Source organism: Petaurus breviceps, unplaced genomic scaffold (assembly GCF_028583685.1).
Source record: "Petaurus breviceps papuanus isolate PSGF00001 unplaced genomic scaffold, PetGlider_PUasm1.0 98, whole genome shotgun sequence".
Taxonomy (NCBI): Eukaryota; Metazoa; Chordata; class Mammalia; order Diprotodontia; family Petauridae; genus Petaurus; species Petaurus breviceps.
In genome coordinates, this window is record NW_027187460.1 from 63,149,663 (window position 1) to 63,173,653 (window position 23,991).

Below are 23,991 nucleotides of genomic sequence, written 5' to 3' on the forward strand. Positions count from 1 at the left end.
GCCGCTGCTCTTACTTGCTGTGCTACCTGGCCGCCCCTGATAAAAAAATTTTAACAAAAAAAAATTTCAAAAATCTCTTGCTTCAGCTCTTGCAATTATTCTAGCTGAACTTGTGCCCAAATTATATTTTTCTCTTCTTTTTTTTCTGCCTTTTGGAGGGCAGTTGGGGTTAAGTGACTTGCCCAAAGTCACTTGCCTAGTAAGTGTGTCAAGTGTCTTAGGCCGGATTTGAACTCAGGTCCTCCTGACTCCAGGGCTGGTGCTCTAGTCACTGTGCCACCTAGCCACCCCCAAACTATATTTTTCTTTGAAGATTTGCTTGTAAATTTTTGGAGTTACTCTCTTCTTTTGGTTTTGCATCTTGACCATCCTTATCCCCATAATAGTTTTTTTTTAATGTTTGGTCATTCTTCTAGTCTACTTCCTGACTTCAGCTTTTATATGAGGACAGGGCTCTTCACATTTCTGGAAGAAACGTCTGGGTTGGTCTTGCTGCAACTTTCTTGGGTTACTGAATACTGAGTTATCTGAGGATCTCAGGGAAAACTTGGGCCTTACAAGATTTCAGTGCTTCCAAAGTGGTCTGATCCTGGCCAAAGTCTAATTTCTGCCCTCTTTGTTTGAGTGCTACAAGTTCCTGACTTAGGTTTGAGACTAAGGAACACATCCGTGGGTTTGGCTCAATTAGAGTTTTAGTATACTGTTGCTGTACTTATCTTCTATCAGACAGTTCAAAAGATCTGCTGGTTCAGAGTGAGAAAACTATAGATTTCCTTTTGGTTTGGGATTCCAGCCTTAGTTATTATTCTACTGCTGGGCTGTAGGCAGGAACTCAAGCTCCTGGAGTCAGAACTGCACAACTGCTCATTGCTTCTGAACTTAGTCCTTCCTTGGTACATAACCTGAGGCATACAACAACTCCCCACTGGGGAATGCCACATCTATGTGCATTCAGCCCTGAATTTGTGACCTGGAACTGGCAAATGAGTAACTAAGCTTCCAGCTGACATCTATTCCTGCACCATTTACATGACTGGACCTCAATTTGCTGGATTTGGACCTCTTCTTTCCCTGGTGCACAGTCTCTCCCTTCTCTGGAATGCTCTCTGCTATTTCCTGGCTAGATTCCCATCCCCAGCATCCGTGGACCTTTTTCTGTCTCTCTATGCTGACCTAAAAAGGAAAAAAGACTCATTTTACTTTTTCCCTTAGATTTTCTAATCAGCACTTGGTATAGTGCATTTTCTAGATCTATATGGAGGTGGTATGTTATGTATGTGTGTATGGTGGTGGGGGACTTGGCTATATTTCTCCCTACTACTAGGTCATCTTCGCTCTGCCTCCATACACACCTTTTAATGTCTAATTCAAATGCCAGCTCTTTCATGAAGCCTTCCTAGATTCTTTCAGTCAGCAATCCTACTATCCCTGTCCTTGATAGCACTTGATGTTAAGGATTTTTCATGTACTATAATTCTTTGTCAATGTGTCATATCAACTTATGGGATTATGAGCTCAATGATGGGACTTCTATACCTTTGCTCCCTCACTCTATATTATATATAGAAGGTAATCAATGTTTGTTGAAACCAGTTAAAGAAGAAAAAATACTCTTTAGCATAAAGGAACTTATGGATAGTCAGTCAGTCAATCAGTCAATATGCATGTTAAGCACTTCTTATGTGCCAGGCACTGTGCTAAGCACCGGGGATACAATGAAAATAAAAGGGCAGTCGAGGAGCTCACAATCTAATGGCGGAGACACCACTAAAACAACTATATACAAACACACTGTATAAAACATAAATAGGAAAGAAGCAACAGAGGAAAAGTACTAGAATTAAGAAGATGTGGTTTTAACTGGAACCTTTGAGAAAGCCAGAAGGTAGAGATGAGGAGGAGACAAAGAGTGAAAATGGCCAGAGACGGGTGATGGAGTGTCTTGTTTATGGAACAGTGTTACTGTTTAGGAGAAAATGATGGGAGTATATGTGTGTGTGTGTGTGTGTGAAGGAAAAGAGGACTGGACAGGTAGAAGGGCAGGTCATAAAGGATTTGAATGCCAAAAAGAGACTCCTGGGGGTGACAGGGAGCCAGTGGAGTTCATTGAGTGCATATGTATGTAGGGGTAGTGGTCAATAAGGGGGGAAACATGGTTGAACCTATACTTCAGGAAAATCACTTTAAGTGCTGAGTGGAAAATAGAGTGGAGTAGAGTGGGAGAAATAGTTGTGAATGGCAGACTGATCAGTTGGCTATTGCAAAACCGATGGGTCTTGGAAACAGATTGGAATTGGAAGGAGGAGGGGTGAGAGATAGTAAGGAATCAAGGATGACATCTAGGTTGTGGGCTTGAGGTAGAGAGGATGGTGGTGCCTTCAATAGTTATAGGGAAATTTTGGGGGAAAAGAAATTGAGTTTCCTTTTGGATATGTTGAGTTTAAGATATCTATGGGACATCTAGTTCAAGATGTCCAAGAGACAGTTGGACATGTGAGACAGGAGTTTAGGGTTGGATAAATAGATATGAGAATCATTAGCATAGAGATAATTGAATCCATGGGAAATAAAGCTCAGTGCAGGAAGATTCAACTCAACAATATTGAAAAAGTGATCAATTAGGGAAAAGCTATGATGAAATGGTATGAAGTAAAGCAAACAGGAGATAAAGGACTCTGCCTTCATGGAGTTTATATTCCAGCCAGATAGATACATAACATTCATATGAAAAAGATGAAAAATACAGTAACATGCCATTATGTACAAATTAATATGGTAAGAGAAAAATGCTCAGGGTGACTTCTGTATTCATCACATTAGAGAGGAATTTAAAGCTGTGAAAATATTGTACTGAGGATATACTGAAAATCCTACTAACATTTCTGGGAGAAAGAACCAATAAGCTTATCTGATAATTTAGGGTCATTTTAAAGGTCTTTAGATAATTTTTTTCTCATTATTTAAAAACCTAAAATACTTTTAGGGATTTTTACATAATCTTCTCTTGCTAGAATAGAGTTTGCTCTGATTCATTTATAATAAAGAGTAAATAGAACATGAGAATAGCACAGTACCTTTCTCACATCTCTTAAGGTTTCCTTTTATTTGGCAAGCTATATTTATATAGAAAAAATATTTGTTTTTACATGTGAAATAGTTTTATGAGATAATTCATTATGGACTTACTAAGACTTTCTTATTCTATTAAAACAATGTTTTAAACAAAGTTCTTGTGTTTTCTGTTTCTGAAAATATGTTTAGTTATACAACAAAAACTAAGGACCTGAAGGCTAAACCTTATGATATCTCAACCATTCTACACTGTTAAACTTAATTCAGCCATGAGACATGAACTTCAGTGTCTGTAGGGGAGGAGAGGAGTGTCTCTTTTGGCCTACTGACTGTTTTTGTTGTTTGATCCTAAAATTTTGGAAATGAAGACTAGGTTACATATCAGCAAATGTGACAGTTCTTACCTGTACACTTGTAGCTAGAGGCTACTCCCTTAAGCACAGCATCAAAAATAGACATTTCCACTCTCTGCTTTCGGTGGTGACAGCTAAGCAGCAAAGAAGGCTGGGACACCACAAGATACAGGAATGGGTCTAACTGTAAGTCCCCAGCTCCTCTTCGTCCAGGCTGTCGCACAATAGTGATACCAAGAGCTTGTCTAGCAGAAGATCTTGTGGATGAATGGAGATTTTCTAATGAAAGTAGTCCCATTTTTCTTCCAGAAGGGAAAGAAACGCTACTGCTTACGAGGTCATCGGCTGTCACCTTAGAAATACAAGTCTGGCTGGGTTGAGTAACGCCTTCTGACTCTGTTGCTGGCAGGTTTAATGAGCTCTTGCCGATTTTCTCACTATCATTCTGATCTTGTGCTTTCATTTTGGGTAAAGCTGTACAGGAGTAAGTCATTAGAGAGATTCGACTTGCAGTAATAAATATGTCAAAGGGAATAAAATTTAGATTTTTCACAATTGATGACTGGTGAGAAGGACGGGCAATCCGATGCTGACTTGCACCACTACGTTGCTCTATTTGAACAATCCTAATCTTGACACTGTCGCTACCAATGCCACTATCTTGGGCTCCACTACAACGGGAAGAGGTTTCTGCTATGCCCCCATCGAGCGTATCCATGTTTTTCTGCTCTTGTTTGGAGATCTGTAAAGGAAAATATGAAAATCATTCTACAAGTTATACTTAAAGTATTTCTGTTTGATTGTCAAACAATTATACTAAGCATGATGAGAAAAAGGGAATTATAAAAAAAATCTGCCAAACTCAGTCTCTAATGTAGTCATCCCTCATGAAAACACAGTAGGCATCCGTTCCAAAGAAATGATGACTCTCCTTAGAGGGCCAAAAAATACTTGAAGGGAAATGAGGAAATATGGGTTTCTAACATTTCTAACATAAGTTTCTAACATACATTTTGGAATTTAAGTCTTTCATCCTCTGAATTAAAAGAACAGTATCCATGAGAAGCTATACCACTTGAGAAGAGTAAAGTATTTGACAAAAGTAGCTTTATGATAAGCTGTGGGTGATATTATGTTTAAAATAATATTTGATAACATGAAATCATTCTGTAAGGTTTTCTGGAGTAAGAAATATGTGTGTGTGAAAATAAATTTTCCCAAATTATAAACATATTGGAAAAACATGTAACCTATCACCTATATTAAAATCAATACCTGGAAATATGCTTTACAGTAGTATAGGTACTTATACATTTATAAAGGGAAATTATAAAGGGAAAATTTACCTACTTTAAAGTTGAATTTTTCCTTAGCTCTTTCAGTGTTATCATTTCTCCCCAACTTTCTGATTCCATGACATCTCCATCCACCAACCACTACTACTCTAAAGAAGCCCTTATATATAACTATGAGAGGAAAGAAAGCAGGGATAGATTGCATATGACCTTTGTAAGGAGAGCAACTGTAATCCAGGAAAAAAACATGTCAATACATCCCACCAAAAAGTGTGTTCTTAGACACTTTTTCCTAGGTCCTTCAAGTTCCAATTTGAGAATTACTCTTTAAGATCTTGCAATTCCTCATTTTCTCATTAAGTTCTCACCAGTTTTCTCCTCATCCAAAATTACGGTGTATTTATTTTTTATATCTCCTATAATCACTTTTCTGTGAACATGTTGCATTCTCCCCCCTCCCCCAATAGAATGCAAGCTTCTTGAAGGCAGGAGAGCTCACTTTTGTATTTATATCCCAAGTTCACTGAAAGAGTGTTTGGTTCATAACAGCTTAATAAATGCTTGATTGATTGACTCACATACTGTTTCTCAAATTATAATTAACTTGCTTTTAAAGAGCTTAACTGTGAAAGTTTTTAGGTTACCAATGAAAAATGTAATAGTAGTATAAGACAAATTAAATAGGTTAAATCTCTTTTGCTTAACTGATTAAGGAAGGAGTACTTTTTTTTTTTATGAGGGGGCAAGGTAAGGCAACTGGGCTTAAGAGACTTGCCCAAGGTCACACAGCTAGTAAGTGTGTCAAGTGTTCTGAGGCCAAATTTGAACTTGGGTACTCCTTATTTCAGGGCCGGTGTTCTATTCACTGTACCACCTAGCTGCCACATAAAGAGCACTTCTAAGAAAAGATATAGTTTTGTCTTGAAATTGGAAGATTTTATTACTATAATTTTGAAATGAAAAAAATTAAAATAACCATATTTAGTAAAAGAAGCACACAAAGGACTAACTTTTCCTACATTGTCAAATGAGAACCAGTAGTTGTATTGCTATCATGGAATCAGGGAACAGGTTGTGATAAGTTGGAAGAGGTATATTTGCAGCTATAATCATTTTATCAGCAAACCATCTTTAGTAAAACTAGGAAAATCACAATCACAATAATATTTTTAAGCTTTCAAAACTGACATTACAAACACTTGAAATGCATCTCCTCATACAGTATCAGCCCTTAATTCTCACATAAATGTCATATGAAGAGCAATAGCTAGGGTTCAAGAGACAGAAGATCAGATGCTTTTTTTGGGGGAAGATACTGATGCTTTGCTTCACTTACAGGCCACACACTGGTCTCACTGTAACAGGCAGGTGAATCTGAGTTCTCAGAGGCTGCACCTGGCAAATACAGGAGCTGTAAGTCCTAAAAAGCATGAAGGGTTTGGAGTAACAGTGGGTGTGTTTGTGATCCAGAGACCCAGCCTTACCAAGCTCAATGATGCTCAACTCCAGAATGAGAGCAATCAAGTGATAAATTATTTTTTTTAGACCTGGTCATTCACAAGGACTATCTACTGAGGTCTAGAGAGGGTGTATGAGCTACATCAGTAGAAGTACTTACGGATCCCTGAAATATAGAAATATGCTTCAAACTAAAAAAATCCTTTGGGTTAAATGTTGTGGCAGACCCCAATCAGTCAAATTTTGTGAACTTCTGGGGAACAATTAGAATGAAAACGGTTTCATTCACTGAAAAGGAAGAACATATTAATGATTTTAAAAAGGTTCAACTAGCTGTCAGTATTAAATTTTCTCCTGCTAGTTAAGGCAGCATTGTACAATGGATAGAAAGCCAGCCTCTCAGTCAGGAAGACCTGGGTTCAAATCACTTAACTCATTTGTGCCTCACATTTCTATCATATAAATTATAGAGCAGGTGCTGATCTGTCCTGGTAGAGAAAGGCCCTCAATGGAGCCTTTTATTGCAATAAAATCACAGGTTTGGTTGAAAAAAAATTAAAAAAAAATAGTAATGCACAGCTGTCTTTACTCGGGGTCCAGGAACTTAAAAAATATTTTGACAACCAAATTTTAATAAAATTATTTTCCTTGGTAATCCTATGTCTTTTTTTCTTTTATACATTAAAAAAAACCACATTACTCTGAGAAAGGGTCTACAGGTTTCACTAGACTGCCAAAGAAGTCCATGATACAAAAAATGTTCAAAACTCCTGATATAATCTCTTTCTTACATAAAGTGAATTTAGTGCTACATAAAATGGTTAACATGAAAGGACCAATCATCTGTAAGGAAGAGAAGAAAATACAGTGCCCATTTCAATTCACTAAACATTTTATAAAAAAAAAAACAGCTATGTCAAGTCACTGTTAAAACTTATTAAATGTTATGGCCATACTAATCTCTAGCTGCTATTAAATAGATTGGTAGTGTGAAATAAGCAGGGTAGTGTAGACTACCACTCAGACTGCATAGGTTACTGAACAGAAGTCAGATGGCAATGCAGTCCAGTAGCATTCCAAGGAATATGGAATTTGACCCTGTCATTCAGAAATGAAAAGCTGTGATTTTTACTTAAAAAAACAAACAAAACACAAAATCATGGTGTACCCAGGTTTAGCAGCTTGATTTATGAAAATGTTTGCTCAAAACCAAGATTTGTCATTTTCCCTTGCTGCAAAAATTATATTTTCACAATTGAAATAAATATGCTACAATTTTCAAGACATATTGTGGATATTGAAAAAATCTGCTGATGTGTTACTAGAGCACTGCAGATATATCTGTTACACTGAAGAGCATTTGGTCAGCTATTGAGTAAAGTTTTACAGTTAATTAAATGTGCCTGGCCATAAACTTGGGCATCAATTTACCATTCCTTTGTGAAAAAAGAAAACTTCACAATGTAATAGCTTTAAAAAGACCTTTTGCTTTACTATAGGCTAAAGGGACTAATAATTTAAGTTGTCAAAAACAGCAATATTTGCTCGCTGTTAGTGACTCTAACAGAAACATTTATCATTGGGCAGTATTTGTTATATCAGTTTTACTCTTTACATAACCCATTTAAAATGAACAATAAAAGTTTTCTTTAATTAGCTACTGGTGTGCATTAACATGATCATGATTAAACCATAAAAACCAACTGTACATTACTCTGGTCCCCTCTCCCATATGTTTTAAATTATTCTAGTTGAAAATGTACTTTGAGTCCCTTTTAAAAGTTCGACCTTCTGCTTTCAGAGAATTAAATGCATATTACTGTAGTGGAGAAGATAATGTTTCAGACCTCCAGGCATATATTAAACACACTGGCAGCACATTAGACAAAATGCTTGACTTATTAGATACTTCCTATTCTAAACAGTGTCATCAAAGGCTAAAAACAAAATCCATATAAAAGCTGCACAATGCTTCCACACAGAACCTGTGCCAAAATCCCTGTACTTTCCAACTAATGAGGAAAGGATGTGTACTCTTAACATATGAATGTAAGATTTTCCAAGCATTCACTTTAGGAAACTGGGCTATTGATTCCATATGGCTTATGTTAAATGAAACTGTATTGGTAAAATAACCTTTAAGATATCTGGCATGATAACTGTAATTAAACAGTATTCAAAGGCCTAAAACAAAGAAGAATTTGGTTCCACAATAGCTAATTAAAATAAAATGAAAAAACACAGCATGTCATCTATCAAGATAAATTGTTATTGTTTAAGAACTATTTAGATACTGTTAAAATATACTTTTAGATAAAATCTGAAAGGCCTGGAAAAATATTTGTGGCTTAAAAATGGATAGTTTGGCGAAGAAAAAAGTATAAGACTGAAATTTTATGCGGAGATAACAGCTTTAAGGCTTTGAGCATAACCAGATGGCCCTTAAACTGCAGGAATTCTACAGTTTCCCTGTCAATGGGCTTCAATAGGAGGAGGTTTTCAATAGCTAGGAAAACATGTCAAGCTGATAGTTTACTTCTTAGATCATTTCAGTGCATTTTCCCATCCTACAGTTATGTAGTCTACCGATACTAGCCACCATGGAAAAGGTGCTGAAAGCTCCACTAGTAGCTAGGGAACTATGGCTAATTCTTCCTTTTCATGTACCGTGATAGGTGAGTTTACTAGTGTAACCTTTGGACTTTGGAGGGATGGGAATAAATAATAGGGACAGCATGGACAGTTGGTACAATATATGTCAAAGAGGGCAGACTCTGATGACACTTGTATATTCTGACAATAAAGAGTAACATAGGAGAAAATCTCAAATAAAACTAATTAAATGTTTTTCCAACATAAGTCTGTCTTGGGTTAAGTGGTTTTATGGCAGAGAAAAAGAGAAGTCTGACGACCTTATCCTAATCAATTCTCATTAACAGAAATTTCAAATAAAAGGATTGAGGTTTGAAAGAAAAAGTGGTAACATATTAAAGTATGCAGAAAATTAATCTTATTAATATAATTATTTTATTGCGACAGCTAACAAAATATTGTCAATATTCTATTGAATTACTTTGTTCATAGTCTTTTCTATTTATTTGCTAAAAACCTAATTACATACACTAAACATAACCTCATCTGCATACTTTTTCCACCTTCTAATCACAATTATGGTTATATAACGGTCACACTGAAGTAATATTTCCACTGCAATAGTTTCTCTTATGTTGATCAAAATATCTTAAGCCAATCATGAGATCATTTTCAACATCACATAAATTATGGAAAAAGTCACAAGTGTGAAACCACAGAATCAAAGTGCCAATCACATCTGGTCCATCACTATGACATTTGACCTAATTTTATTGCTCTTGCTTAAAACACAATATTTTCATGGCCATAGACATCATGTTAGCTTACAAAATCAACTGTTATAAGAGGATAAGGTCAAGGATTTTTATTTTATACTGGAATGACAAAGATGATGCCTTCCAATTTTGCAAAAGCTTATGTCCTCCATTATCAAAACATCTAAAGTCAAAACACCTGCAAATGTAGTTCTATTATTATCCTTCAAAAGGGTCTGTTACTTTCTTTTGTTGTCTGCTCTTAACATAGACAAATTCTATATTGTTAACTCTACATAAACACAAAGAAATTCTGACAATTAGAAACACTTTCCTCCAATTTAATGAGTTAACGTTGTTAAGCAAAGAAACCAAATATATTTTTCTTGGTGTCAATGTTAAAATGATGTAACCATCACAGTCCACAAGTTTTTTTTATCCCTTCATTTCCCCACCTCCTTTTTGAGTAATTACAAATCTGTCATGTGCTAGGAGAGGCTAGTATTAATAGCATGCAAGTATCTAAACTTAAATAAAGAAGAATTGTGTAAGGGGAACAAATATGTTTTAAACTGAACTGTCTTTTTTAGTGTCACAGGTTCAACATTTTTCCCTGAAGAAAGAGGCTTTACTTATCCCTGCACACTTGTGTACTGAATGTGTATACACACACACACACACACACACACACAGAGTGCTAGAAAAGCAAAGTCTTTTTAAAAAATACTGTTATTTTCTCAGTTGAATATTATATATGATCTTACATACCATAATTATTCCCAGTTGGATATATAAGGAAGTTTTCACAATAATGCAGTAATTATGCAAAAGAGCAGAACTAATGATACTCATCAATGCTTAACAGATAGGATGGTCTTCAGGACTACTACAGTTTCAAATTTGCCCTTTCATAACGTTAACTTTTCCAGTTCTTTGAAGTCCCATTAAAAGGGTACTTACTACTGCTTACTAACTATCATTTCAAATATTCATATACTGGATCAGTGTTAATAGTACACCAGAAGCAATAGGGCCATCTCACAATCTATTCTGTACTTTATTGCAGTCTGTGTTTGGTCTGTCGTACTAATTTAGGTGGTAAATCAACCAACTAGGAAAGGACTAGGATTACTGTTAAGTTGAGTATAGCACCTAGCAAAATGTTGGTAACACTTTCATAGACTGAAATAACATGAATTCATGCATATAAAATGTATAAATATACACAGTCTAAAAACAGGATAAAAATTACTTATTTAAAATTTTGAATACATAATTCTATATTTCAAATATGTTCTTTTTAGTTATTTTATTATACTACTTAGATATCATTCATAGGGAAAAATAACTTTGGAATGAAACTTTGTTTAAAACTGAAAGAGAAATAAATTGTTCAGTTTTAAGACAAAATATACATGATTTTTTAAAATTTTCAGTTTAGTTTTGGTTTGATTAGTTTAATGAAAATATTTTTTGACATATACTTGACTTTTCATCAAAAGAAATGCTTTGACAGCAGAAACCAACAATGACAAATGTTAAAATTGTCATGATGCTAACTTTTAAAAAACAATGTAGCTACTGGATATGCAAGGTAAAATCTTCACTAAATTCCAGGTTCATTCCACTGCTATCAATTCGGAAAGCATTTTGTTGCCCTGTGGCTGCTTAAAAATTTTCAATGGGATTAAATCAGCTGCAAGTCCTCATTATACTAGGGTTTACAATTGTGTCTAAATTCTGTGTCTGTTTCTCATAGAATTCTACTCAAAGTGACTTGGATTGGCTCCTTCAGAGCTCCTCTGATTTTACTAGAAACAACTGTATCGTATCAGCCTCTCTCATAAACTTCCTCTGAGATTGGATCAGCTCTGAACTTGAAGCACATGAAAGTTTGCTGTGCCTGTCTGTGCCGGCTGCAAAAATCACCAAAAAGTTTGAATTTAGCTGTGGCAGGAAAGCTGAACTAGAATATGATCATTAAATATTCCACTGGCTCTTTGACCAGTTTCATATTATCTGAAAGCTTCCCATTGGCAAGTAGAAACTTGCAAATATGCATCTTTGATAGGAAAATTCTAGTTGAATTACAGAAGTAACCCCCATGGATAAAAAGTAAACAAGTTCTTATCTATCTTATATTCCCTACTGAAACTCATAAATGCATACACATATAACTTTGAAGGAGTCACAGGGTAAACCATAAAGTTGAAACTCAATGTCAAGTTCTTAGGAATTTTAAAAAATCAAGTATGATTTTTAAACAAAATAAATTTTTCCTAAAGACAGGATAAATGAAAAATGTTTGTGAATTCATCCTGAAAATGGCCTAGAGTAGGTATACAAGAACTTTTGACATCCATCTATTTGTTTTGATAATGTTAAAAGTTAGCAATTTAACAATATTATATAACTGGTTTCTATTATGATACATTATTCATTTGATTAAATAGACTAATAGTTCTGTGAACTGCAAAATTCATTCAGTTGCAGTAGATACCTTTTCCTTAATAACATTTCATAAAAAAATTACTGATAGACTCTTTGGTAAAATTCTTTTGGCACCATAGAGCTTAAATTATGTCTGGATGCCATTTATCTACCAAATTCACTACCTCTTTCAAAATCTGCATGAATAGGTAGAGAAATGCAAAATGACCAATGATCAAGATATTCTGAGAAGCATCTTTTTGCATGTACTTCTTTCTCAATGTAGTAGCAACTGTTTTTTCTTTACAAAGTCACCAGGCCATACATACATCCCTACACAAATCATTTTAAGTCTTCAATTCTTGAAGACTATCAGTTTCTGAACCAGGTAAAAAACTACTGAGGGTGAATTTCAAAGCACCCCAACAGCTAATCACACACACACACACACACACACACACACACACACACACACACACAAAACAGAAAATTTTTCTCTCATTTCCTACCAGTGAGCCAGTCAGTCTCACCACTTCAGCAAAACAGCCTTTCTACTGTCACTAAATAGAACTGTTCCTCTCAGTCTCAGTTCAAGTAGTCCCATATGCACATTTCCTTAGGTCACTTCCGTGCATATGGAACAAAGGGAAAAGGAGATTCAATTTGGCTCCCCTCCTTAACTGAACAAATCTCATCACAATGTTATAAGACTTAGTGCATAAGGATTAAGAAGTCTTTTTTCAAGTAACTCATATCTAGACACAAATGAATGAAACCTAAACATGACTGTGACATTATAAAGATAATCATACACATCACCTATCTTTATGTTTGTTTTTAAAATTTTAAGTTACTTTTCATTATGTATTTAGCAAACACTAACAAACATGATTATCTTAATTGACAAATAAGAGGAAAGAGGAATGCATATGGAATTATGTAGTATGTCACATAGTTTTCTTTTTCTTAACTACGTAATAAATTCAATACAATGACAACAAAACTTTTCCACAAAGAGCTACCCCCAAAGTCTCACTGTGGCACACAGGTAATCCTGGCCTCCAAAATGCTTTTCCAGTGAAGCATAAGTGGCAGGCTCAGCATACTAGACAGGCTTTGATCTGTTTCTGAGGCCTAACCTATCTAACTATGGCCACCTGGTATGAATTTTTTTGGTCATGGAAAATCATGAAACAAAGAATAAGAAAAAACGAACCTCTTGAATCTCTGCATTGATAATGGCAGAATGGTGGGATAGGGGGCAAAAGATACAAAGAATTATAAAAATTTTAGACTGTCAACACATTTCAGTTGGACTGGTGGTACTCTAAATGTGAAATCTAACTTCAATAACCAACAAACAAGTGAATGTTTTGCTGGAGGAGTCAAATCTTTTCAACTTTGACATTCTTGCTATAAATAAAACCAGAAGAAAGAAGTTGGTGCTAAATGGGAGGATGGCTTCCCAGGATTCCTTGAAGAGGTAAAGAAAGGTGAAACCAGAAAGGGTTTTATCGTTCACCCACAGGCAACAAGAAACATTTCCTGGACCATATGGTCATCATATATTGCAGTCCTAATGATGAGTATTTGTAAAAAAAACTTTACCATACTGAGGATAAAATGGTAGAGAAATTGTATGAGGACCTTGATAAGACCCTCCAGATCAAATCCACATAAACTCCAATACTTGATCACTTTAATGCAAAGGTGAGACAAGGTGAGGATAGGAAGAAATAGATGGGAAAGTACTGTTCAATAAGAGAGAGGCTCCAAACTTGTAGATTACACAAAAGCCTCAGGTCTCTCAGACATGAACACTTTCTTTGGATAAAAAAAAAAAAGAACTGGTTAGGTGCTAACATCTAGCACCAAGTAATACCATTAAGAACATAAATCTATTTTAACATAGAGGGAAAAAAATTTCTTTTAATGTCAGTCAACTAGCATTTATTAAGTGCCTACTATATGCCAGGTACTGTGTTAAGTAAGCTCTGGGATGTGGGAGCTACCTCTGAGTAAGCATTTTTGGTGGATATCACTGATTTATTAGAGTTAAGATCAAAATTGGTAAAACAACAACAACAAAAACCTCACAGAAAAATAATAATATTAAGAATATTCAGTAGATGTATATTGAATTAATATATAAATGAAAAAGCATTTATTTTTAATTGCTTAATATGTGCAAAGTACTACACTAAGCGTAGGATACAAACAGAAAAACAAGACAGTCGTTGCTCTCAAGGAACTCGCTTTCTAATGGAGGTGGGAGTCATGTGAAAAGGCCCGGTGGTTCACAGGTTGCAGTGGCAAATGAGATGGCATTGTGAAAACTGTAATTTCTATGGAAAAGACTCTGTTTTCACCCTTTGACAGTGCTAAGGGCTTTGGTGATGAAAACTTCCTGCACTTTCATTAGCTGTGGCTGCCAAGGGGACAGGGGGTTCAGCATCTGTAGAAGCAGTTACTAGGTTGCAAGCTAGGTGGCTTAGCAGACAGCATGTTGGGTCTGGAGTTAGGAAAACCTGAGCTCAGATTCAGACATTACTGTGTGACTGAGCAAGTCACTTAACCTGTGTACCTCAGTTTCTTCACTGGTAAAATGGGGATAATAATAACACCTATCTCCCAGAGTGGTTGTGAGAATCAAAGGAGATAATTATAAATTATTTATCAAATTGCATGGTAAAAACTAAATAAATGTTAGCTATTAAGACTGTGATCATCATGACCTCCATGGAGCTGCTCTCTTGGATGATGGCTATGGGAGTTAGAGTGGAAGCAGGGGTGGTAGCTTGGGAGGGCAATCCTATTCTTAAAGCTCTTGAACCAGGGGAGGGGAACCTGTGGCCTCAAGGTCACATGTGGCCCTCTAGGTCCTCGGGTGTGGCCTTTTGATTGAGTCCAAATTTTACAGAACAAGTCCTTTTATTAAGGGGATTTGTTCTGTGAAGTTTGGATTCAGTCAAAGGGCTGTATTTGAGGACCTAGAGGGCACATGTGGCCTTGAGGCTGCAGGTTCCCTAGCCCACTTGGATACAAGGTCCTGTGTTATTTCTGCTGTGATCTAGGGAGGTGGTGGCATGAAGGCCACCCCATCTCTCTCTCCTTTAGAACAACTTGCTACTACAGACAAACTGGCTGCCAGTTCTATCTGTGGCAGTTGGTGAGCAGCTGTCAGGAGGGGAAGGGACGGTAGGTCCTGTCTATTGAAGTAAGAAATGCTACCCCTTGGATGATGGCTGTGGGATTCAGCCTAGAAGCAGGACCTACTACTGAGGGCACTATTACTCCTAAGGCCAAAGGATAGAGGAAATCCTAGGCAGAGCTCAGGTTAAAAAGAGAAATTCCCTGCAGATGATGAGGTCCTCCAGATGCTCCTGTTTGTGGATGAATTTGTACTGACTGCATCAAGCCCTAGAACACTATAAAGTCTCATTCTAAAGCATTTGGTCTGTTTATACAGGAAAGACTGAATGGATGAAGAATGCCAGCTGCTCAGATTTCAACATGCATTTGCAGGGACACCCTAAAGAGCCTGTCCAACAGTATTCACATTTGGGGCAGACATTACAGATGGCCAAGTTGGGCCCAATGTTGAACAGAAGGAAGAGAGGACTGAAACTGCAAAGTTTCTTTACTGATCCCTAACCTTTCCATGAAAGCAAAATCCTGTTTTCAATGCTTATATTCTGCTAGTGTTGCTACATAGGAGACAGAAAGAAAATAAGTGCCTCTGAGGAAATGATAAAGATGATCCTGTGGAGGTTAATGGGGACACACAGGTGAGTAGAAACAGACTATAACACATAACCAGTGAGAAACTCTGAAGAGTAGTAGAATAGGACATCATCCAAGACTGATGTGACAGGAAAAGGAGACATGTTGGTCATGGCAAGAGTAAGCCACGACCCTGCCAATGTTTATTAGCACATTGGGTCGACCCCAAATGGCGAACTTTAGGAAATGCATCGAGTCACACAAGATGGACAGACATGGACACGTGCCTCTGCATCACTGATGGGATAACCAGGATCAATGAGATCAGGGATCTCTCTGAATACTTTGAGAATATAACTATCCTGCTTGTCTTTGTACTTTACTGAATTTTCTTCTCCCTTGTTTTTTTTAATATTTCACTGACACTTTTCTCTTTATTTTTCTGTATCACTACTACTATTCATATCCCTTGAAAGAAGCCTTCCTTTGTGTAATAAATAAAAACAGTTGAGCAAAACAGACCAAGGCACTGGCCATGTCTGAAAATAGAGGTCTCAATATGAAGCTTTTAGTTCCTCACCTTTTTGCCAAGAGGCAAGAAATCTGCTTCATCATCACTTTTTTGAAGGCACGATGGCCACTGAATTCTGTTTTCAGAGTTGTTGTCCCTTACATTATCGTGCAAAATTGGTTTCCTGCTATTGCTCAGTTTACTCTGAATCAGTTCACAAGTCTTCTATGAATCCATCATTATTAACACCTCTTTATGGCACAATAATACTCTATTACATTCAAATAAAATAATTTTTTCAGCTGTCCCCTAAATGAAAGGCACACACTTTGTTCCCAGTTCTTTGTTACAACAAAAAGTGCTGTTATAAATAATTTTGTATATATGGATCTTATATAGAGGATCTTTTCCCTCTAACTTTGATCTCTTTGGGTTATATGAGGGTGAAAAGATATTATTGTCATTATTAGAGACAACAGGTAAAAGAAAATTTTGCAAAAATCTTAAAGTGCTACATAAAAGCTAGTCAGTATTATGTGCACAGCAGCAATTTCATTGGGTCAAAGGACATGCGCAGTTTAATTTTTAAATTGCTTTTAAAATGGTTGGGGTTTAATATATTTTGGAAGAACACAATAAAGCACTATTAAGAGTCAACAATGACAATTCTACTTCTTCAAGAGTAGGGTGGGGGCGGCTAGGTGGCACAGTGAAAAAGAGCACTGGCCCTGGAGTCAGGAGCACATGAGTTCAAATCTGGCCTCAGACACTTCACACAAAAACTAGCCATGGGGCGGCCAGTAAGCACAGTGAGTAACAGCACCGGCCCCAGAGTCGGGATGACCTGGGATTGATTCCAGGCTCAGACAGTTAGCACCACACCCAGAAATAACTGGCTGTGTAACCTTAAGCAAGTTACTTAACCCCAATTGCTTTAAAAAAAAAAAGTAGGGTGATATTTCTGTCACCCTATCATTCTTATTGACTGTTAATCAGTAAGCAAAGTTCTTTTTGTAGTTCTCAGGATTTTATGTCAACTCGTTGCCCTAAATAATAAACTTCAGCTATCACCATTTATATTAATTAAAGATTTTTAATTTTGTAAGCTCTCTAACATTTATGAGGGCAATGTCACCTTATTATCTTGAGAAAATTTACAATATAGGATTATTTTATTTTAGATAACACTGCTTTCAGTCAGGCTCTCCCATGAGTTTATGGAGATTAAAGAATACTATTCCTATTAGCAACTGCCTTGTGTTTGTTAATCCTTTTTTCTCAATCCTCTTCTTCCATTATCTTTTACTCTAAAAAATAACACAATGTTCTTTCTGTAAGAAGATGATACTGCTTCTTAATGTTCACTTTTAAATATATAATAGTTATCATGTAACTTTTTTCCCTTTTTTCTTTGCTCCCTCATCTTCTATTCTAAAGAACCAATAAACATATGTATGGAATGGTTTCACACACACACACACACATATTTAATGGTAACTAAACATGTTTATAATAGAGCTTAACACCTTTACTTCCAATACAGCTCTATTTTTTAAAATGGTAATACCATTCTCTTTCTATGAAAGTCCTTTCCCAATTACTCATCTTGGCATAGAGGTGACTCTGGGTTCTTGATGGCTATGCCAGTAGACTGCATGCTCTGATATGTTCTACCATGATGGAAAAGCTTTAAGTAGGGCCCAGGAATATTCTTTTTTGTGTCAGCCTAGATATTCGTGAAAAGACACAATACCACTAGATGAATTACTTGGTAACACAATTTTCATTTATTTATTTGGTCATGGAAAATAATGAAAACAGGAAAAAACACACCTTAATCCTATGAAGGCTGCTTTCACTTCTGCAGTTTAACAGCAGCACAGTGGTAGGAAAGGGAGAAGAGGATGATAAGAATCACATAGTTTTTGGATAATCAATAAATGTTCATTTGATTATTAGTATTCAAAAAGTTACATCCTTATCCATACCAATGAGTAGATATATTATGAGAGGAACTGAATCATTTCAATCTTGACATTCTCACTTTAAACAAAACCATTAGAAGGAAAAAAGTTATAGCTAAGTGGAAGAATGGCTTACAGGTACTCCTTGAAAATGGACAGAAAAGTGCTGGCAGGATAGATTTTATAGTGCATCAGGAAACAACAGGAAATATTTTTCATAGGTTATTTGATCACCATGTATTACAGTAATAATATTAATTGTTTGTAAAAGGACCACCATGAAAATAAGTGATGCTTCTATGTGGACATCAGTTGCTGAGGATGAAGTAGTAGAGAACTTATATTAAGAACTTGATCAAATTGACTTTACTCTGAAACTTGGTGATTTGAATACAAAGTTGAGAAAAGATAAAAAATATATGCAAAAATATGGTTCAAGAGAAAGAAAGAAATCAGAAAGGCCAAAGACCTATAGATTATACAGAAGCCTTATATCTTTCTATTATGAACATTTTCTTTTTCTTAAAACCTTCTGTTTATTTATTTTAGTTTTCAACATTCATTTCCATAAGATTTGGAGTTACAAATTTTCTTCCTGTTTTTCCCCTAACTCCCACCCCAAGACAGAGAGCCTACTGAGTACTCCTTCCCCCAATCTGCTGTTATATCCTCCCCCATCCCACCCTAATTTTCTAGTAGGGCAAGATGGACTTCTATACCCCAGTGCCTGTATATCTTATTTCCCAGTTGAATGTAAAAAAAAAAAAAAAAAAGAGAAAAAACCGAAACCAATTTATTTTTAACATTTATTTTTAAAACTTTGATTTCCAGATTCTTTCTCTTCTTCCCTCCTCACCCACCTCCACTGGGAAGACAAGCAATTCAATATAGGTTGTACATGTATAGTTATGCAAAATATTTCCATAGTAGTTATACTGTGAAAGATTAACTATATTTCCCTCCATCCTATCCTGCCCCATCACTTATTCTATTTTCTACTTTGACCCTGTCCCTTTTCAAAAGTGTGCGCTTCTAACTATGCTCTCCTTCAATATGCCCTCCCTTCTATCCTCTCCCCTCTTATCCCCTTCCCCCCTACTTTCCTGTAGGGTAAGATACCCAATTGAGTGTACGTTATTCCCTCCTTAAGCCAAATTCAATGAGAGTAAGGTTGACCTATTCCCTTTCACCTTCCTGATCTTTCCCTCCACTGTAACAGATTTCCCTTGTCTCTTTTATATAAGATAATTTACCCTACTCTATCTCTCCCTTTCTCCTTCTCCCATTATATTCCTCTCTCACCTCTTGATTTTTTTTTAGATATCATTCCTTCTTATTCAACTGATCCTGTGCCCTCTGCTCATGTATACATGTACACATATATACACACACTCACATATGTATTTATACACACATACACACTCTTATACATACATATATATGTATGCATGAATATATATATACATATATATTCATTCCCTTCAACTATTCTTATACTGAGAAAAGTCTAATGAGTTACAATTATCATTTTTCCATGTAGGAATGTAAATAGTTCAATTTTAATTAGTTTCTTATGATTTCTTTTTCCTCTTTACCTTCTCATGCTTCTCTTGCTTCTTGTATCTGAAAGTCAAATTTTCTGTTCAGCTCTGGTCTTTTCATCAAGAATACCTGAAAGTCCTCTACTTCATTGAATGAACTATTTTCCCCTGAAGCATTGTACTCAGTTTTCCTGGGTAGGTGATTCTTGTTTTGAATCCTAGCTCCTTTGACCCCCAGATTCAAGCCCTTTGATCCTTTAATATAGAAGCTGCTAGATCTTGTGTTATACTGATTGTGTTTCCACAGTACTCAAATTGTTTCTTCCTGACAGCTTATAATATTTTCTCCTTGACCTGAGAATTCTGGAATTTGGCTATGAAATTCCTATGGGTTTTCTTTTTGGGATCTTTTTCAAGATGTAATTGGTGAATTCTTTCAATTTCTATTTTGCCCTCTGGTTCAAGAACATCAGGGCAATTTTCCCTGAGAATTTCTTGAAGGATGATTTCTGGGCTCTATTTTGTTCATCCAGGCTTTCAGGTAAACAAATAATTTTAAAATTATCTTTCCTGGATCCATTTCCAGGTCAGTGGGTTTTCCAATGAGATATTTCACATTGCCTTCTAATTTGTCATTTGTTTGGATCTGTTTTATAGTATCTTGATTTCTCATAAAGTCATTAGCTACCATTTGCTCCAATCTAATTTTGAAGGAACTATTCTCTTCAGTGAGTTTTTGAAATTCCTTTTCCATCTGACCAATGCAACTTTTAAAGGCATTCTTCTCCTCACTGGCTTTTTGGGCCTCTTTTGCCATTTGAGTTAGTCTATTTTTTAAGGTGTTATTTTCTTCAGTATTTTTTTGGGTCTCCTTTAGCAGGCTGTTGACTTACTTTTCATGATTTTCTTGCATCATTCTCATTTCTCTTCCCAATTTTTCCCCCACTTCTCTTACTTGATTTTCAAAATCCTTCTTGAGCTCCTCCATGGCCTATAGTTAGTTCATATTTTTCTTGGAAGGTTTTGATGCAGGAGTTTTGACTTTGTTGTCTTCTTCTGGTTACATGTTTTGATCCTTTTTGTCCCCCCAAAAGGATTATATGATCTGATTGCGCTTCCTCTGCTTGCTTGTCTTGCCAGCCAATTACTTGACTTTTGAACTCTTTGCCATAGTAGGACTATGCTTCTAGAGTGGAGAGAGCTGTGTCCCAAATAACTGGGCTTTTTGTAGTTGTTGTCAGAGCTATGAGGAGGGCACCCTCTCTACAGCCACCACAAGCTCTGGCACACTGGCCACACACCCCAGGACCACCACCCAAGACTGTGACCCAGATCCAACCAGGTAAAGGCAAGATTGATTACCCTCTGAATGGTCACTTGGTCCCCCTATGATCTGCAGGCCAGGAGCTCTGTGAAGTAGCCATGCTGCAGCAGCTGCTGCTGCTGCACTGCTGTTACTTCTCGCCCTGGGGGCAGGGACCTAATCATACTCTTCTGCCACAAAGTTCAAACAGAGTTCCCTACTGACCTTTTACTTTCTCTTTGGCGTTTATCAGTTGAGAAGTCTGGAAACCACCATAGCTACTGGTGATTCACTCTCCGGAAGTCTTCTCTGGCTGGTCTGTGCCGTTGGTTGGGGCTGCCCCAGGTCTGGGTCTGTATGACTCATGTGGGACTGTACTCAGCTCCCAGCCCAGTGTGATAGACCCTTCCTATCAGCCTTCCAGGCTGTCTTCAGTGAGAGATTTGTTTCTCTCTGTCACTTTGTGGGTTCTGTAGCTCTAAAATTTGTTTAGAATCATATTTTATAGGTATTGGAAATGGTTGGAGCGGGAACTCAGCAAGTTTTTGCTTTTACTCTGCCATCTTGGCTTGGCCGCCATGAACATCTTCTTTTAAAAAAATTTTGTCAGTTGTTGGGCATTGCAAGCACCAAACAACATCACAAGTAATGAAAATGACTACTTTTTAACAGGTTTTTTAAAAAAATCATTATGGACATTAGCTGCCCGTGATTAGACAAGCTAAGATCAGAATTTATAATAAATAAGAATATAAATGAGAAAATTATATAGTACACAACAAGAATTAGCCCTGAATTATTTAAACAAGCTACTGAAAACAAAAAAAGGAAACAGACAACAGAAACAATATTGAAACTAACAATAAAAGCTTTATATGGAAATTAAACCGATAGAGCAGAAAGCAACTTAGTCAGCAAACATCTGACTTACTTCCTTGAATGGAGAAAGATGGTCACCAAAGGCAACAACAGATTAGAACAAAAATTAATCTGTAAAATTTTCAGGAAAAGGATGATGCTTGATTATGTGTAATCTCTTTTTTTGAGGTATACTTTATATTTTAAATTTAAAAACAAAATAAGAGAAAAAGAATATTGCCATGTATATAGGAGACTGTTAGAGAGGATTAAGAAAATCTGTATAATAAATACTTCACATTGTTTTCAAAGCTTTCCAGCTTTTCTTTGCTTCTTTGGTGGTTTTCTTTTGCTCTCTGCTGTGCATTTTTTACTTTAATTTCCATCCCCCCTTCCCCAAAGAAGGCTACAATTAAGTGTGGAGATATACACACACACATACATACATACATGCACATACACACACACATATATACATAGATATCTATTAACACACACACATACTTCCACAAATATGTGTAAGACAATATTGTGCTTATTTTCACCTGCCATATGTTTCTCTGAAGGAGGATAACATCTTCTTTCATAGATCCAGGTCTTGCCATGTTTTTCTAAATCAACCAGTTCATCATTTCCTAAACCACAGCAATATTCCAACCCAATCACATCCTTTCTGAGAGACTATTTATGAAAGTTTTTTCCCCCCAATTTTCTGCATTCCCATTCTTGGATACAAGAGAATTTTAATTTAAAATAATCAAAATTATTCTTTTTACACTTCAACAATGCTCTCACTCATAATAAAGTTTAAGGTCTGATACTGATGAATCTACTTCCTTTACATCTTTTCCCCTGATTTCTTTTAAGTTCCTGACCTTTTCTTCTTCCAAGTAAACTGTTATTAGTTTTTCTAACTCAGTATAATTACTTCTTAGTAAATTAATAGGGATGAAATTGAATAAATAGATTAGTTACATAAAACTGCCATTTAAAAATTATATTGGCTTTACCTAACCACGAACAATAAATATTAGTTCAATTATTTAGATCTGAGTTTATTTGTATAAAAAGTCAGTTCTAGCAGATATACACCCAGGTTTTTATACTGTCTAGGTATTTTAATGGTCTAAAACAATACTGAATAATATTGATGAATAATAACACAGTATTTTCACTTTTGATTAAATCTGTTTTAAATTTCTTAGATCATAATTACTGTTCCTGATATTTTTACATAATAAATTCTACTCCTGTCCTTTATCTTTGTATGTATTTCTCATTTTTATGATGTTTCCTGAAAGCAACATACTATTTAATTAAAATTTTTAATCTGCTACCCATTTCCTTTTTATGGGTAAATTTTTCCCATTCACATTCTAGACCACAGTTACTTGTTGTGTATCTTCCTCCATCCTATTTTTCCTCACTATTCTTCTCATCCTATTTACTCTATCTCACCTCATTCCTTTGCTTTACTTCTACCTGCTACCTTGCCCTCCTGTTCCTTAACGTACTCACCCCTCGAAAAGTCCTTCCCCGATCCTCTCCCCCCACTCTATCAACTTGCCATTTCTTTTTTCTGACTGTAGAAGATTTTTATCTTCTACATTCCTAATGAGAGTAAGGTTACAGCACTACCTGCCTTCTCCCCACTAGCTTTTTCTGTATCAAATGTTCAATTTTTGCCTCATTTGTATGATCAAATTATTCTTTTTTATCTCTCCCTATATAGATTGTTTTAGAATCACTCCATCATACTCAGCTCAGCCCAAGTCCTTCTTTCAAACTACCCACACAGTGATGACAATTATAAGAATACTGCTAATATTTTCATGTATATGAATTAAATAATTTGACCTTATTGAGTCCCTTACAATTGGTCTTTAATGTTTACCTTATGTTTCTCCTGCATGTTGAATATTCCCTTAAGTTCTGGAGGTTTTGTCACAAATATCTTAAAGTTGTTCAGTTCTTTAAATGTTCATTTTTTTTTCATTCAAGATTATACTTCACTTGGATAGGTAAGTTACCTTTGGTTGTAACCTCAACTCTTTCACTCTATGGAATATAGTATTCTAAGACATACAGTGTTTCAACATAGTAGCTGCTAGGTCTTGTGTAATTCTTAATGTAGCT

The 23,991-nt window shown here is 36.0% G+C and overlaps 1 protein-coding gene across 8 annotated transcripts in view; it reads right to left on the minus strand.

Moving 5' to 3' along the window:
* Positions 1–23,991, minus strand: part of VPS13B (vacuolar protein sorting 13 homolog B) — a 1,080,499-nt gene that overhangs the window by 267,390 nt on the left and 789,118 nt on the right. For all 8 annotated transcript variants that reach the window (XM_069081095.1, XM_069081089.1, XM_069081092.1 and 5 more), the window contains one exon: positions 3,477–4,167. In XM_069081095.1, the coding sequence (XP_068937196.1) occupies positions 3,477–4,167 (691 nt within the window). The remainder of the gene's footprint in view (positions 1–3,476; positions 4,168–23,991) is intronic.